The sequence below is a fragment of the Anopheles stephensi genome, chromosome 2 (assembly GCF_013141755.1).
Source record: "Anopheles stephensi strain Indian chromosome 2, UCI_ANSTEP_V1.0, whole genome shotgun sequence".
In the NCBI taxonomy this organism is placed as follows: domain Eukaryota; kingdom Metazoa; phylum Arthropoda; class Insecta; order Diptera; family Culicidae; genus Anopheles; species Anopheles stephensi.
In genome coordinates, this window is record NC_050202.1 from 15,623,469 (window position 1) to 15,636,964 (window position 13,496).

The window sequence follows — 13,496 nt, forward strand, 5'->3', positions numbered from 1 at the left end:
TATTGTAGCTAGGATATTTAATGCTCAACGGGTCCCACTGGGACAGCAATAATAAAACCCTCACAAGTGCCCTCAGGCATCGGTCGGCATGTAGAGTGCCGACGCGACGCGTCTATACCGATCTCCGGACAAGCTGTCTATACCCAAGCATCGAAAATGGACCGAAAATAGTTATTGGGAAAACTGGGGGCGCGCAATTTGTAAAACAAAACAGCTGACCCCGTAGGAGCGACGCGTTCGCGACGGATGAGAAGGGAACGCTCATTACGAGTCATGAGCAAGATTTGATGCATGTTGTTACCAGTCGGTTTCGGAGGTAGAATAATTAAGCCTAATAAACCAATCAAGGGAAGTCGTTTATGGTGCAATGGAATGGTTGTAATGAATAAAGTTGATGTATTCATCAACGGGTGCGCATGAATATTTCATCTTATTGTCTGCTGTAATAGCTTTATTGCTATCTATGCTCGTATGTTGTAAAAGAAATTATGTCAAAAGGTTTTATATGGTTGTATTCAATTAAAGAGTTCCTCGATGATTTCAGAAATTTATTTCAAAAATTGTGACAATTTTAACTACTCACAAAACAAACAATGCAAATATTAAAATAACTTCAAATGTAATGCATTTCATTTAAGCTACTGTTTCTTTTCAACACATGCAGCAAGGATAGTCCTGGATGATCTTGATTGGATGAGTAAGCCATATCGACTAGATGAAATGACTTGAAGAATTTAAAAACTGTCTTCCTGAAGCTTAGCAACACTCTGCGTCAGGAATCAAATGAACAAATATCACGAATTATCGATTGTTCCTCTTACTTGTCGCAAAAAAGTCACCTCTTCTTGCATACCTCTTGAACGCTTTACCGTGAACTCTTCACCCTGCTGAACTTCATTTGAATTTCACGCACTAAATAAACAGTTGCAGCATGGCTCGCCCGCAAAACAACGCAATAATTGGCACCGTTCTTAGAGGCGGCTTCATCCGCAATTGGTTGCATTAATTGTTTGCCAGCGCCAGTTGCCGTGGGTCCAGAACCCGTCGTGTTAATTAAATTACCCTGTCGAACCACTTTCGTTGACACCTTCGCCGTGTACGTAGGAGTGCGCATTTGAGTGTAAATCGGCCCCGGCAAATCGGACGGCGCTTTTCACGCAATTCATGCACCGTGTACAGCCGGTGACCTCTTCGACCGTCCTCGATTACCCGATCGAAACAAACTAATTAATAGTGATGCTTGATCGTAACTTCAACTTTCCGCTTCCAGTATCGGGCGTCGAAGTTAATCAGACATCAGACCAAAGCACGTACCCCCTATGTTCGGAGTGGGAATGTTTGGGAGCATCAACCCCTAGCAGCAGTCCCAGGGTACCTCGGGTTTAGATTTTCATTTTCATAACCTGAACCCAATGAGTTGCCATTAACGCAGGATCACGCGAACCATTCGACCCAATCACTGTGCCCTGGGTCGACAGGACGACCGAACCCGGATAGGGACGAATGCGGGAAAAGGCTAACGAACGCTAAGACACACCAACGCTTGCAGGACAGTTTTGCTGACGTGGCAAAGTGTCACCCCTCGCTCGGAGGCTGGCAACCGGGCGATAATAATGCCACCGAAACCCGTCCCAAGGTGTGCCGAGGGAGGCAGAGTCCGGATGGGTCGTTAGCAAACCGCTCGACCGAAAGGCAGATCGGTATCCATCCTTCCCGGCCAGCAGGTGAGGCGGGTTATTAATCAACCCGCGAACAAGTGGAAAATATGTTCTCCCTCCGCCCAACTCCCGTACCACCGGGACAGCGCACTTCCAGCAGGCCGGAAGACATGCCCGGTGGCTAACCGTCGACAGCCTTCTCGCGGGAATAAATTAGTTTTCCTTTCCGCACTCTCGATTAACTTCCGTTCCGGGAAGAACGATGTTCCCGTGGCTGGGTTTGTTGGGAGCAAGCGGGTGATGGGCCAGCGGGTCGACGCAAGATCGATGACTTTCGCCTTCTCGGACCTGATTCTACATGACCGGGAACGTGTTGCCGAAGTGGTTGCGCTGCGGGGAGAGTGGTCGCACGGGGACCGGATGGCGTGACGGGGCCTGTAATTGATTCGCAAGGATCGTTTTATTGATGGTGTGTGAAGATTTGCGAAAAGCTCTGCATTATCGACGGCGTGGTAATTCGATAGTCGGTACCCAGCTCTGGTCCGGACGGGGACGACGCTTTTTGCCCCCGGAATATACTTCATCCGAGCGAGTGTATTATTTATGGTGTGATAATTATTATCCTTCACAAAAGTGGGCGAATTTTAGGCGAATTAAATGTTGGTGGTGAAAAACTAACAGCAAATGCAATTAGCTCATTGTTCATTAGGTGGCCAGTTTCATGGAGGACTTGGTCTGAACTTTGTAAAAGTTTAATTACGGATTCTCTCAGTATTTGTCCATTTTCTTTTACAGAAAAGGTATGCAATAAACAGTTGAATCATCAGCTCAGAGTATCGAAGATTTAAAGACAATAATATAATTTAAAATTGGACGAGGTTAAAAAAATTGCATGTGCTCCATTGGGAACAATTCTTAAGAGCTGTAATTTGCAGGTTTAGCTTCTGCTTTGGAATAAAACCTAAATTGGAGCAAAGTCTGCCTGCCTGTGCGGTCGAGGTAAAAGCAGAGCCGATCTTCACTTGGCAGGCCCAGGGTTCAAATCCCATCCAGAGAGCCTTCCCATACGCAGGACTTGACTTTCCGGTTACGACTAAACACATGTCACAAAAGGTAGGTAGGTAGAAGGTAGTAGAGCATCACTTGGTACGGTAGAATCCTCAAGAATCGGTCAGTATAAGACGTAGCTGATCTTGACCTAGAAAATCAACAAGCAAATAATTGTAAATCGTCACGATTCTGCATACTCTGATTTGAATATATAGAAATCAGTATCTCATCTATGAAGATGTTGTTGAACATTTCTAACACCTTTGTTGTCCTCACCAAAGCTGTTGAACTAGATATGAGTTATTCATTCAGAAAGTGCATAGAACACCGAACGCAAAAATCTCTTTAGCAACTTTCTTTGCTGGTCTAGAACCTCTCGGATCACATCATACACGTCGATGATCCCAACCAGAATCCATATTTCAACATACATTTATGCGTATGATGTAAGGCAGAAAATTCCCATGGATTCTTCCTAAAAATAACATTTCTTTGTATACAAATCAATATGATATATAGGATTTTAAGAACCAATCCTCAACCGAAATCGAAGATTCATCCAAGATGAATCTAACCATCAAAAACTGTGCATCTTCAACATTCATAATTTACTTTGAGATTGTCGCTTCTTTGATGCCGTAATTGATATAGGCGATGAAGAAATCAGACCAATACTGTTCAGAAGTAGAATCCCGTGATAGGTAAATAGTTAAAAAAAACCACCAACAGCTAAACCGGATGCCTCCGATCAAGAATTCCTCGTTCAATTTAAACTTTCTAAGATTCATTCATTGCCCACCAACCACAGTCGCTATCTGCGATGCGTCATTGCTTCCTCAAATCCCAAGACTTGAAGGTGCGCTCTTCTACCACTCAATCAGCTCTTATCACCTTCTTAACATCCTACTTATGGTGCAAAGAATAACGTCCACCGTCCGCCCTATGCCACACATTGATGCAGTGAATGAAACATCATCAAACAGAACATCAAACGACCTCCGTTCCGAGGACATCTCTATATACCACCTCCACGCTGGGTGTTCCAACTTCGTCGATATGTAGGTCGAGCAGGGCTCTATCTCCAAATGACTCCTTCCACTGCTCTGCTTTGACGCGCCGCAAAACAACAGAGCTCAAGCAACGCTCAATAGTCAACGGTCAGGATGACACATCGCTTCGTCATCATCGCCCGGGTGGTGCAGCATTGGGTAAGTAATGAAAGTGCGAGAAAATTATTTGTAATCTGGCGCCCCGGTCACAAACCCTGTCGGGCGTCCGAAAGGATACCGAAAAGCATCCTGATTTCTGGAAACATTCCTCCTGCGCAGTAACTACCTCCCGGCGAGTTTCCTTCCAGCCGGCCGGTGCTTTATGGAAGGAGATTCCCCGGTGAAGGGCGACCAGAAAAGGGGACAAGGTGCTTGCTTGCATTACATTAGCGATATCGCCATCTCCGAAAAAAGGGTCGTCACATTGGCGCCAGGTATGGAACGGGCACGGCAGGAATGTCACCTGATAAGCGAGAGAAGAACCTCCGAGAGTTTCAGAAAAAAGGGCGAAAAGAAAAGGAAAAGGTAACACCACCGGACATTTCCATCTTCTGTGTCCGGTGTCCATCCTGGTCCGGTGTCCTGGTGATCTTCTTCGATTATGCCGGTTGGTCCTCTAGTTCTCATGTCGAATGTCATTCAATGTGGTGGTGTGAGGGCCAGGGCGCTGTAAGAAACCACTTACCTGTTAATATCGTTAAAACAGCCCGTGGCAGCTTCTGTTGAATCATTTTGGCCATTCCTGGAAGTGAGGGAAAGGAATCAGAATCAGTAACGAGCGGTATTTTGGGAAAGCCAAGGGAAAACCAAATAGAAACCACCGCATACAAATCACACCACACTTGGGATGTGTGTGTGTGCTTGTGTGGTGTTTTCTTAGCCTGAGTATCCTGTCGGGCAAGTCCGAAATCTGTCAGTTCGAAGGACCTCCAAAAGGACCTTCAACGCGGGGTGAGTCGGTCGGTGAGCGGCCAGCAAAACGGAAACAAAATGAAGTTCAAACACGACGATGACCGTATGTAGAATTTTCCACCATTAGAGGGTGGGGAAAAACGGTCTTTCCACCCGTGTCTCGCTCGTAGGTCCCGACATGATGATGGGCCAACGTTTCCAACGATTCAAGTCATGTTTCGGTCCTTGTGCGGAGAGCTTTCCATGTAAAATATTTACCCGATCCTTTTCGGTTTCTTCACTTAACGATGGAGCAAGTGGTGGATGATTCTGGGTCCCCTTCTCCTTCTCGTTTCTCTCTCCCCCAATCACTCCACTTGTCCAAAAGGATACAAAAAGAAAGGTAAAGGTCAGAAAGATTTGTGATGTGTGCCTCGACTCGAAGAAAACGGCAGATAATAAAATCGAACCGACGACTTTCTCATGCGGGCACAAAACAGCCCATTGCCATTTGGCCTGCCCCCAGAAAACCCATTCCGGCTGCCCCTCGATTACGATCGTAATTATGTTTGCCTTCGTCTTTATGAAGTTCGATGGCGTGGAAGTGTGCCGGCCTATAAAAATGTATCACCAAATTTGAAGTCATTAGCGTGAATCACCACCCGTCGGGCTTCCTAGATGGCCACAAATAAGCGAGATCAGTCATCCGCCATTCGAACGCTTGTAAAGCTTTAAAGTTCCGGACTTGGGTCCCGAAATCAAAATGTATGGTTTTATTTGCTTCTAATATTTTTATAGCACACGTGATGTGATCGACAGTCAGCTTGATCAGCTCATGATCGATCGATCGGCGAATGCAAAACCAAGCGTGCTTTTATTGATCTTTCTCTGTAGCTCTCGTCTTGGAACTTCCGGTGGTTTAAAAAAAGGCAGCCAATCCAATCAATCTTCCTACCTGGAATGATTTGTTTCGCTCGAAACGATCGTGGTTTCCGTATCACCGAGTGTGCGAGCTTTCTTGTCTTGGAAGCAGTTTCTTTTGAGGTTAACGCTGACTTAACCTTTACCGGCGATGGCTGCTCGGCTAAGCAGCTTTGTTTTTGCGACTGAAATGAAACGAAAGACGACTTTTTTCGTTTGGATTTTCAAATTGGAAATATACAAACTACTTAAAGCGTGCGAGGAGAGTGTAGAAAACACCGGGGCATCACATGTCGCGTGTAAACAAATATCTTTGCCTTACTGCAGCCGGTCGTTTCAATGCCTTGACGTGATGCCTTCTTTGTTTTGTGCGTTCAGCTTGAGCGTAAAAATAAAAGCAGAAGAAGTAGTGCGTGTTACTTAACCGGTGTAATGAAAATCCGATCTTCCGCCAACGCTCGAAACTCGAACCGAGGTACAATGACTGACCGTATCCAATTTGGCGCAGCTTTTACGGGGTAGCTTGTTGCCTTACCGAGCAAGCAGCATCCAATTGCAGCGAGCAAAGCAATAAGCCAGCTCGGTAAGGCTTCGGAAGATGGTGACACAATTTTAACAACTGCTTCCATCCCATTACTACGCAGTAATCAAACATGTATCAGCGCACCAATTTACACAGCATCACAAACGGCAGTAGATTCGCAAATTCGTTTGTCTACTCGTACCTTTCCAATGTTTGTCCAGCTCCAGCACCTTTTCGCCGGCAAAACAAAGACCCTCGCTGTCGGATTTGTTCACCCAACCGAGGTAACTCTACTGGCCCGCTTTAGCGTGCTTTTTTGTCTCTTTTTTCAACAACTCCGGTTTTGTGTCTCCGAACTTGGATCGAGTTCTCTGCCGACTTCTCGGCCGACCGGTCCCAGCAAAAGCACCACCGAAACGAAATTCTACACCGCCACGAGCATTAGTCAATCCGTTTGGCTATCGGATCCGCGTGCTAGCGTAAAGTATCGTATCGCAGCAAACACAAACACACACATTCAGAACTGGGTGACTGTCGGGGTGTTGGATAAGACGTTTTGGCTCCATTTCTCAAACACCGCATCCTGCGATCGTCCGGTTGTCGGGCGCGCGCGCGCGAGACTCCGCCTGACATTTTAAACGGGTGGACCACTCCGGTGCGTAAGCGATGACCTGCTCTATCCGTTCATCAGGTTCACCGCTATCCTTCAAAACAAATGGATCAAACTGAAGACAGAAGGAACAACGGGGAAGACTGGAGAGAAAGGAGTTCGGGCTTGGTATTGGTTTACATGGTTTCAGCCGAATCTGCGTCCCAATTATGGTGAATAAAGCTGATTGATGGGATGTAATTTTTCAAACACAAACAGTCGCGAGCGCGGCAGCGGCCTGCGTGTGACCAGCCAGGTAGTGCAATCAAGGTGTGCGTGTGTTTGGGAAATGGGATGATAACGGGACCGGAGTAAAGAGCTAACGAATTAAGTATTATAACTATGATTTAATAATGATGATCTGTGATTGAATGTTTATTTTGCTCATTGTTTTTTTGAGGAGTGATTAGTTTGCCTGACTTTTTTTTTTGTAGCTCATTTTATAACACTTCTGGCATAACGCAGAGCTTTAAGAATTAAATGAAATATTATTTACATCATACGATTATGATAAGACTTTATAGATAATAGGAATCTGAATGATTCACCCTAGAAACAACCAAAGCATTCTTCAAATAATAACCCTACTATTAAAGAGATCTCCAGATCTCCAGAGCTTTGGATATACTACAGCACGATCAACCAATCACAAACAACTTTAGGACACTGATACACCTGAAATGATCTTCAACTATCATTAAAATTTCCTCCAAGAAAATGATTGATGCAGTGTTTGAGCCCTTACGTCTTGGGCGAATATAGCTGAACCTCCATCATTCGTGAAAGGTTTTGGATCATACTATGCGAATTCGACAAACATGATATGGACAACTTTTGGTCCCGGCCAGACGACAAACCAACTTACAGTTTGCTTTATTCTTCGGTTTTGGCTGTAAAATCCTGGAGAGTTCTTCGCCTGCCGTTACTGACCCTTCCTACTTGATTTTTCCATCTCTGAGCACGTGAAGACGATCAGGATTTGATATTCGGTCCTGCTGTGATAAGCCGAGATACTCCTACTTAACTGTGTGCGAAAACAATGACGTTATTTTCCCCAAATCAATGCCTATTAACGCTAATAAAAAAGTCATTCAATTTAAATTTTCCAAAAAGTGATAGAGAATTTTTCTAAAAAAAATAATGGGTCGATTCTGGCTGGAAATCTGAAGGACTCCACGAGGTCAATGTAATCTTTCTGTAATGAATTATATCATATGACTAGAGTTGGATTTTAACATACTCATTCATCTTCAAAAAAAACTCTGAAGGCAAGCAGTCTCATAAGAGTTCAGGCATGCTATTTCCTTGACTTCCTTGACGTATCCGTAGCAATGGTAGACATTATAATTTTAAATACATTTAATTGCTTAACGTATAGTAGTTCTAATTTTGTTTACACTCCACACAAAACGTTCATTTTAGTACAAGTATTAATCTAATCTGCTCTCTTCATCTAAAAAAGATACTTATCATAAACAAATTTTATTCCATGCAAAACGAAAATGATTTTATTTACCTCACTGAATCTAGGATAGTCTTACTGATGCAAACATTGTTGAAGGAGAACCTTAATCGGTACTGTCCATCCATTTGGATTCCTCCTCGAAAATTGTTGCGGTTATTTGATCGTTGATAATCGTAATCTGAAAGGTTATGACAATAGCTTTCGTTGCATAGAAATGATTAACGTTCTTTTTACTGCGTTTAGCGGTATGTGAAAGCCATCTAAAATATTCTCTTCGAATACATATTCTACACGTACAACATACTAACTCTTTTCTGTTGATTAAAAACATTTTATCTAATTATTTAAGTCAACAAATACTTCCCATTACAAAAAATACTTCTACAGCACAACAACCACATAATGTACCACACTGCAGTGCCTGAGCCTCCATAAAGCTCTTCAATGCCAGACAGACAAATTTCATGAAAAGAAGAAAATTTTGCAAAACAGATCATTTTCCCACCACCAACTACCTCTCGCACCTCTTGCCACCGCATAACCCCGCCAATTGATTTTGAAGCACCGGCACTGCACAGAAACAGATAACATGTATTTTTAATTAAACCTCTGCCGATCGGTACGAAGCACGTCAACGCCATCGCTCGCACAAAGAGAGGGACAGGGTGAGATAGCGAGTAAGAGGAACCTCTTCTGGAGCCCTCCAGAAGTGGAAAAAGCTGCTACAAAAGCTGCTCGTTGATGCACGTTCTGCACAAAACGTCCTGAAACCGAAAACCTCCTGAGGGTAGGTCGGTGCTGCGAAAAAAAGCACGCACACGTACACACAGCATCGACAACAACAACTTTTGCTTCGGCAGGATGATTTCGCTTCCGGGTAGGCTGAAGCAGAAAGGTTCCGATCGATGGATTTTAAATTCGTTCACTTTCTTTCAAGTATTTAGAAGCGAGTTTTTTTGCTCTAAAAACTTCACTTCTTTCAAGATTGTTTAATATTTCATCCAAGGGATGTAAGGAGAATTGTCCATCACGTTGCAATTTGGAGAGACTTCAGACGACCGACTTTCGTCACTGAAAGTGCCTATTAGTTCATCTCCATTTCCATTGCCAGATTGCCATCCAAAATTTGGAAATGTTCATCACTTCGGAAAACAAATGCAAAAGAAGAAACAAATCAAGCACAAAAGATCGAACACGGAACAGCTTCGCACCGGACCACCGGTCACAGCTGGCGAGAAAGATTGATCGCTTTTTGTGACCGATGGCAACAGGAACCGCTGCAAAAACGGGCCACTACTTCACTTCAAACGTTCGAAGCACTGGCGCACACACGGACGCACGGGCTCCGGAATTGGTTTAAATCACGGACCCGGAAAAGGGATCGCTGGTAGGCTGGACGAGGGTGAAATCGAAAACGATTCACATCCGTACTTTGGCAGAATGTCAACACCAAAACCCAGTGGGCTGTCAACGAATGTGTGTGCGCCACCCCGTTGGGGTAAAACGTTCTTGGTGGGTTTAAAGGGTATCCGGGGGTTTGTGGGCTTCCAAGTGGGAAGGATATGTTTTATCCGGATGGATGGAGCATTGCGTGTACGGCAAGCAAATGGAGCGGTACATATGCTTGTGCCTCATGTTTTTGAGTTATGCTTTAATCGTAATGCTCCATAACGGACTTATTTTTGTAAGGTCTTTCTCAAAAGCGTTATGATTTTAAAGGTAAAAAGTTGCTTTTGAGACGAACTATTGATTTTAGACAAATATTTCCCAAAGAGGAATATTTATTTTAAGAATTAGAGTTTGCTGCTCGAGAAAACATGACAACCATAAGGTCAAATTCACAATTTTCAGGTAGATCTACACTGAAACGTATCAACACTTTGTCGGTCTATCAGTTCAAGGACTAACAAATTGAAGCTAAGAAATACCTAGGGCACGTATAGCTATAGCTGTCGATCTACGAATCAAGAAGGTCCGGGAAGCTGGATTATTTGGCCGAGTCGTGAATTACTTTGCCAAAAAAAGAAAAAAAATCGTCGTTATCACCTCGGCCACCGGACCGCCCCTGCAAGACCTTCAAAGGGAGCAAAATGTTGAGTGAACGTCACTTCTTCATCTTCTTTGGCCTAACGACTTCTAAGGTCATGTTTGCCATTTCCGGCTTACTAGACTCAGTGATACCACATAGTTGGATAATCAATCCTTACTACGGGGGAATCCTCACCATCAGGCCGCCCAACATAATTTGTAGGTCCTGAAATATATTGAAATAGGTGTAAGAAAGCCTAGTTTTACGTGTAAATTGTTCATTACATCCTGAGCCGAGTCTAGCAATGTTTTGATATTGATTATAGACAAATTATTCTTAAAATTCCTAGTCAGCCTGCTTCTTATGCTTCTTTGTTTTCTTCTTTTTTCTAGCATCTTAAACTAGACTTGTTATGTCATTGCTGGCTTCCTTGCCTAAGTCAATCAAGTAAGCTTTTATACTGCCGACATAACCTAGCAGGTCATTAAGCTAAGAAGAATTTTGGAGACCTTGAACAGATAACGTACTAGCTTTATACGAAAGAGTAACTTCATGTTTAACAGAACCTGATTTAACAAACCTTGCATATTTAAAAATCTAGAAGGACAAAAGGTGATACTTACACTTCAATTTACAAATATACATCGAAAAGTGTTACAGTTTCACAGCAATATGTTTTGCCTCTTAAGTGACTTTCCGTATCCTTCACAACACAATCACTCTACACTCACATCACTGTAGTTTTCCACGAAACGATCTTAAAACTGCACTCTTGCCCTTTCACAACAACTTGCTGTTGATTTTAAAAAAACGCACCATAACACAATGCAATTACTACCACAGCGATGGAATTAATATTCACGAAAGAAAACAAAAAACTGAAAATGAACCACAACCCATCAACCGCCATGTTTTATTTTGTTGTCGGTCAACTCTTCAATTCAACAATGACAAAGTGCGGAGAGCACACACATACATTTCTTTTGCTACTAAATGAAACCGATTTGCAAACCAATTTTCCCACTGCACTACAAACATTCACACGCGCACTAAACCACACACACACACACCCACGCGGATGCACTTTTGATGGAGCTGCTTTACTATCGTGCACACGGCTTTTCCTTTTTGCCTACCTTTATGGTAGCAATTTTTCCATACAACCGTACCACGTATGTTGATTCAACCGGTGTATAGGGGGTGGCGTGTATTTTCTTTTCCCCTGCCCTACAGCATAGGAGCAAGCAACACGAAGGGTTGCCTCTCCTTATTTCCGGTGACACGATGCGGTTTAGCAGGTTAAAACAACCGGCGACGAACAGACACACACAGGTGGATGAGAAATTGAGCGATCTCAGGAAAACTGATCAATGGTTAAGGGAAAACCGTAAACGCCGGGTGGGAAAATGAACGTCCCAATTCTCAGCCCACGTGCTGGCTATTGAATTTGTTGGCTGGATGCCGTTCCTTTTCCCCCCAAAACCGACCGTGACGCTGACTGTGACTTGCGATGCGATCGAGTTAAAACCGTTGACTGAGCGCTATGCTAAGCAGCCCAGCTGAGCAGCCCTCGTTAGTGCGGGTTTGATACAGTATCGCTTGCTTTATCCACCTACTTTTAGCCTCCCCCTTTATTCGGCACTCCGTTACAAATCATCCGTACGAAAGTAGCATAACGTCAAATTTCCGACGAGCATTGATAAGAGACATGGGCTAGAGTCGGACTCTGTAGATGGAGTGGAAGTAGAGAAAGGAAAACCAAAGGCTAACTAAGCTGTCAACCAACTGTCAAATGTCACGCACTGTCTATTGGGCGTATTGTTTACATATTTTGACAGCTAGTGTGCTAGTGTTTTTGAATTTAAATTAGTGCTAGCATGTAAATATTGTGACGTTTCCAGAACAATAATACTCTAATATATCAAAAAAACAGTTAAAAAATCAAAATTGATTCCTCTTTCCAATCAAATTCTAAATCAAAATCCCTCTACTATCCATTTGACTCGTTCCGAACGCCAAACGGATTGTGATCAAAAATTTGTACCCAATTAATTCAAACAACATTGCTCCCGTACGATCGTCTCCCGCCAGATCGCCCTCTCCGACTGGCATAAAGCTCTAACGGCAGCTTTCCCACGTGATCGAATGAAGCACCTTTAATGCGTACTTGCCGGCGTCGTCATGGCAGGACGGTAATGCCAACGACCACGACCACGGTATTGACGTTGACAACGGCGACCACGACGACGACCAAGACGACGACGACGATGACGACGTAAATACCGGCTTGGATGCGCGCGCGTAAACGCGACGAGATGAAAAATAAAAACAGATCACACACATGCACCGCGCCCGTACGCTGGTTGTTCACTGCTGCGGGATCTCGCGATTACTGAGGAGAGCGGCGGCACTGTAGGCCCGAACGGACAGCCACGACAGCGCGAAGCCGGTGGGCCCTGGAAAGCGTGCAAGCATCCACACACAGCAGGAAAAAGCCAAGCGGAGAAGACAAAAAACCCGCACACACACACACACACGCACACACCCGGGAGATCCAACAGTGCTCCTGATGAAACCAGTTCTCTCCCCCCGAATGAAGGGAAGCGCCCAGGCAATTCGGTTTTCACGAGTTACCCTCCCATATGATGCTCCGGGGATGCTTGCACAGCTCACTCTCCAGACGAGTGGTGGCGAGAGCTGTACGCTGTACTCTGCTCATGGGAGATTCACTTCGGAGTTCTTGCTGGTGAGTGTAGCTCACCAAGGAGCTCACCGGTGAGTTGTATGCTAAGGCTGGTTGGAGTCTCTCGCACGAAACTGTTATACTGAGGGGTAACTGGTGCTAGCTATCCGAATGTCGCTCATGAATCCCTATCTACCAGAGTACATTCATCCATCTTCAATTCGAACGCGTATAGAACGAGTGTAGAGAAAGAATCGAGAAGAATAAATTCATGCTCCCTCTCGAGCCATTTCTTTCCAACGCTCGCATCGGCTTTATTTCAGCTGTCGAATCTTTGCAGGGGGGAATGTACATCAGTTCCAGCTCACATGTGCCAAATGTATCGACCATGATTCTTCGTAACGCTCTTATCTTCTTTGAGCTGGCGCTGGGCTGGGGCTCGAAGCAACAACATATGTTCATCAGCACAGCAATGCTGGAGGTTTGATAATGTTGAGCCGATCACTGTCCGCTTTTTGGCAGGCTGGAAACATGTTAAGCATCATTTTAGTTAATAATTTTTGCCTACTTGCCTGCGA

General features: G+C 44.3%; 1 protein-coding gene across 9 annotated transcripts in view; it reads right to left on the reverse strand.

Moving 5' to 3' along the window:
• The window catches only part of LOC118506209 (nephrin-like), a 238,616-nt gene extending 225,823 nt beyond the window's left edge, over positions 1-12,793 (reverse strand). Inside the window, exons 1-3 of one of the 9 annotated variants that reach the window (XM_036043025.1) lie at positions 12,577-12,793; positions 10,859-11,028; positions 4,443-4,499 (exon numbers count right to left, since the gene is read on the reverse strand). In XM_036043025.1, the coding sequence (XP_035898918.1) occupies positions 4,443-4,497 (55 nt within the window). In that variant the 5' untranslated portion in view covers positions 4,498-4,499; positions 10,859-11,028; positions 12,577-12,793. The other 8 variants (XM_036043021.1, XM_036043020.1, XM_036043019.1 and 5 more) reach the window with 8 other exon arrangements.
• Between the last annotated feature and the right edge of the window lie 703 nt (positions 12,794-13,496).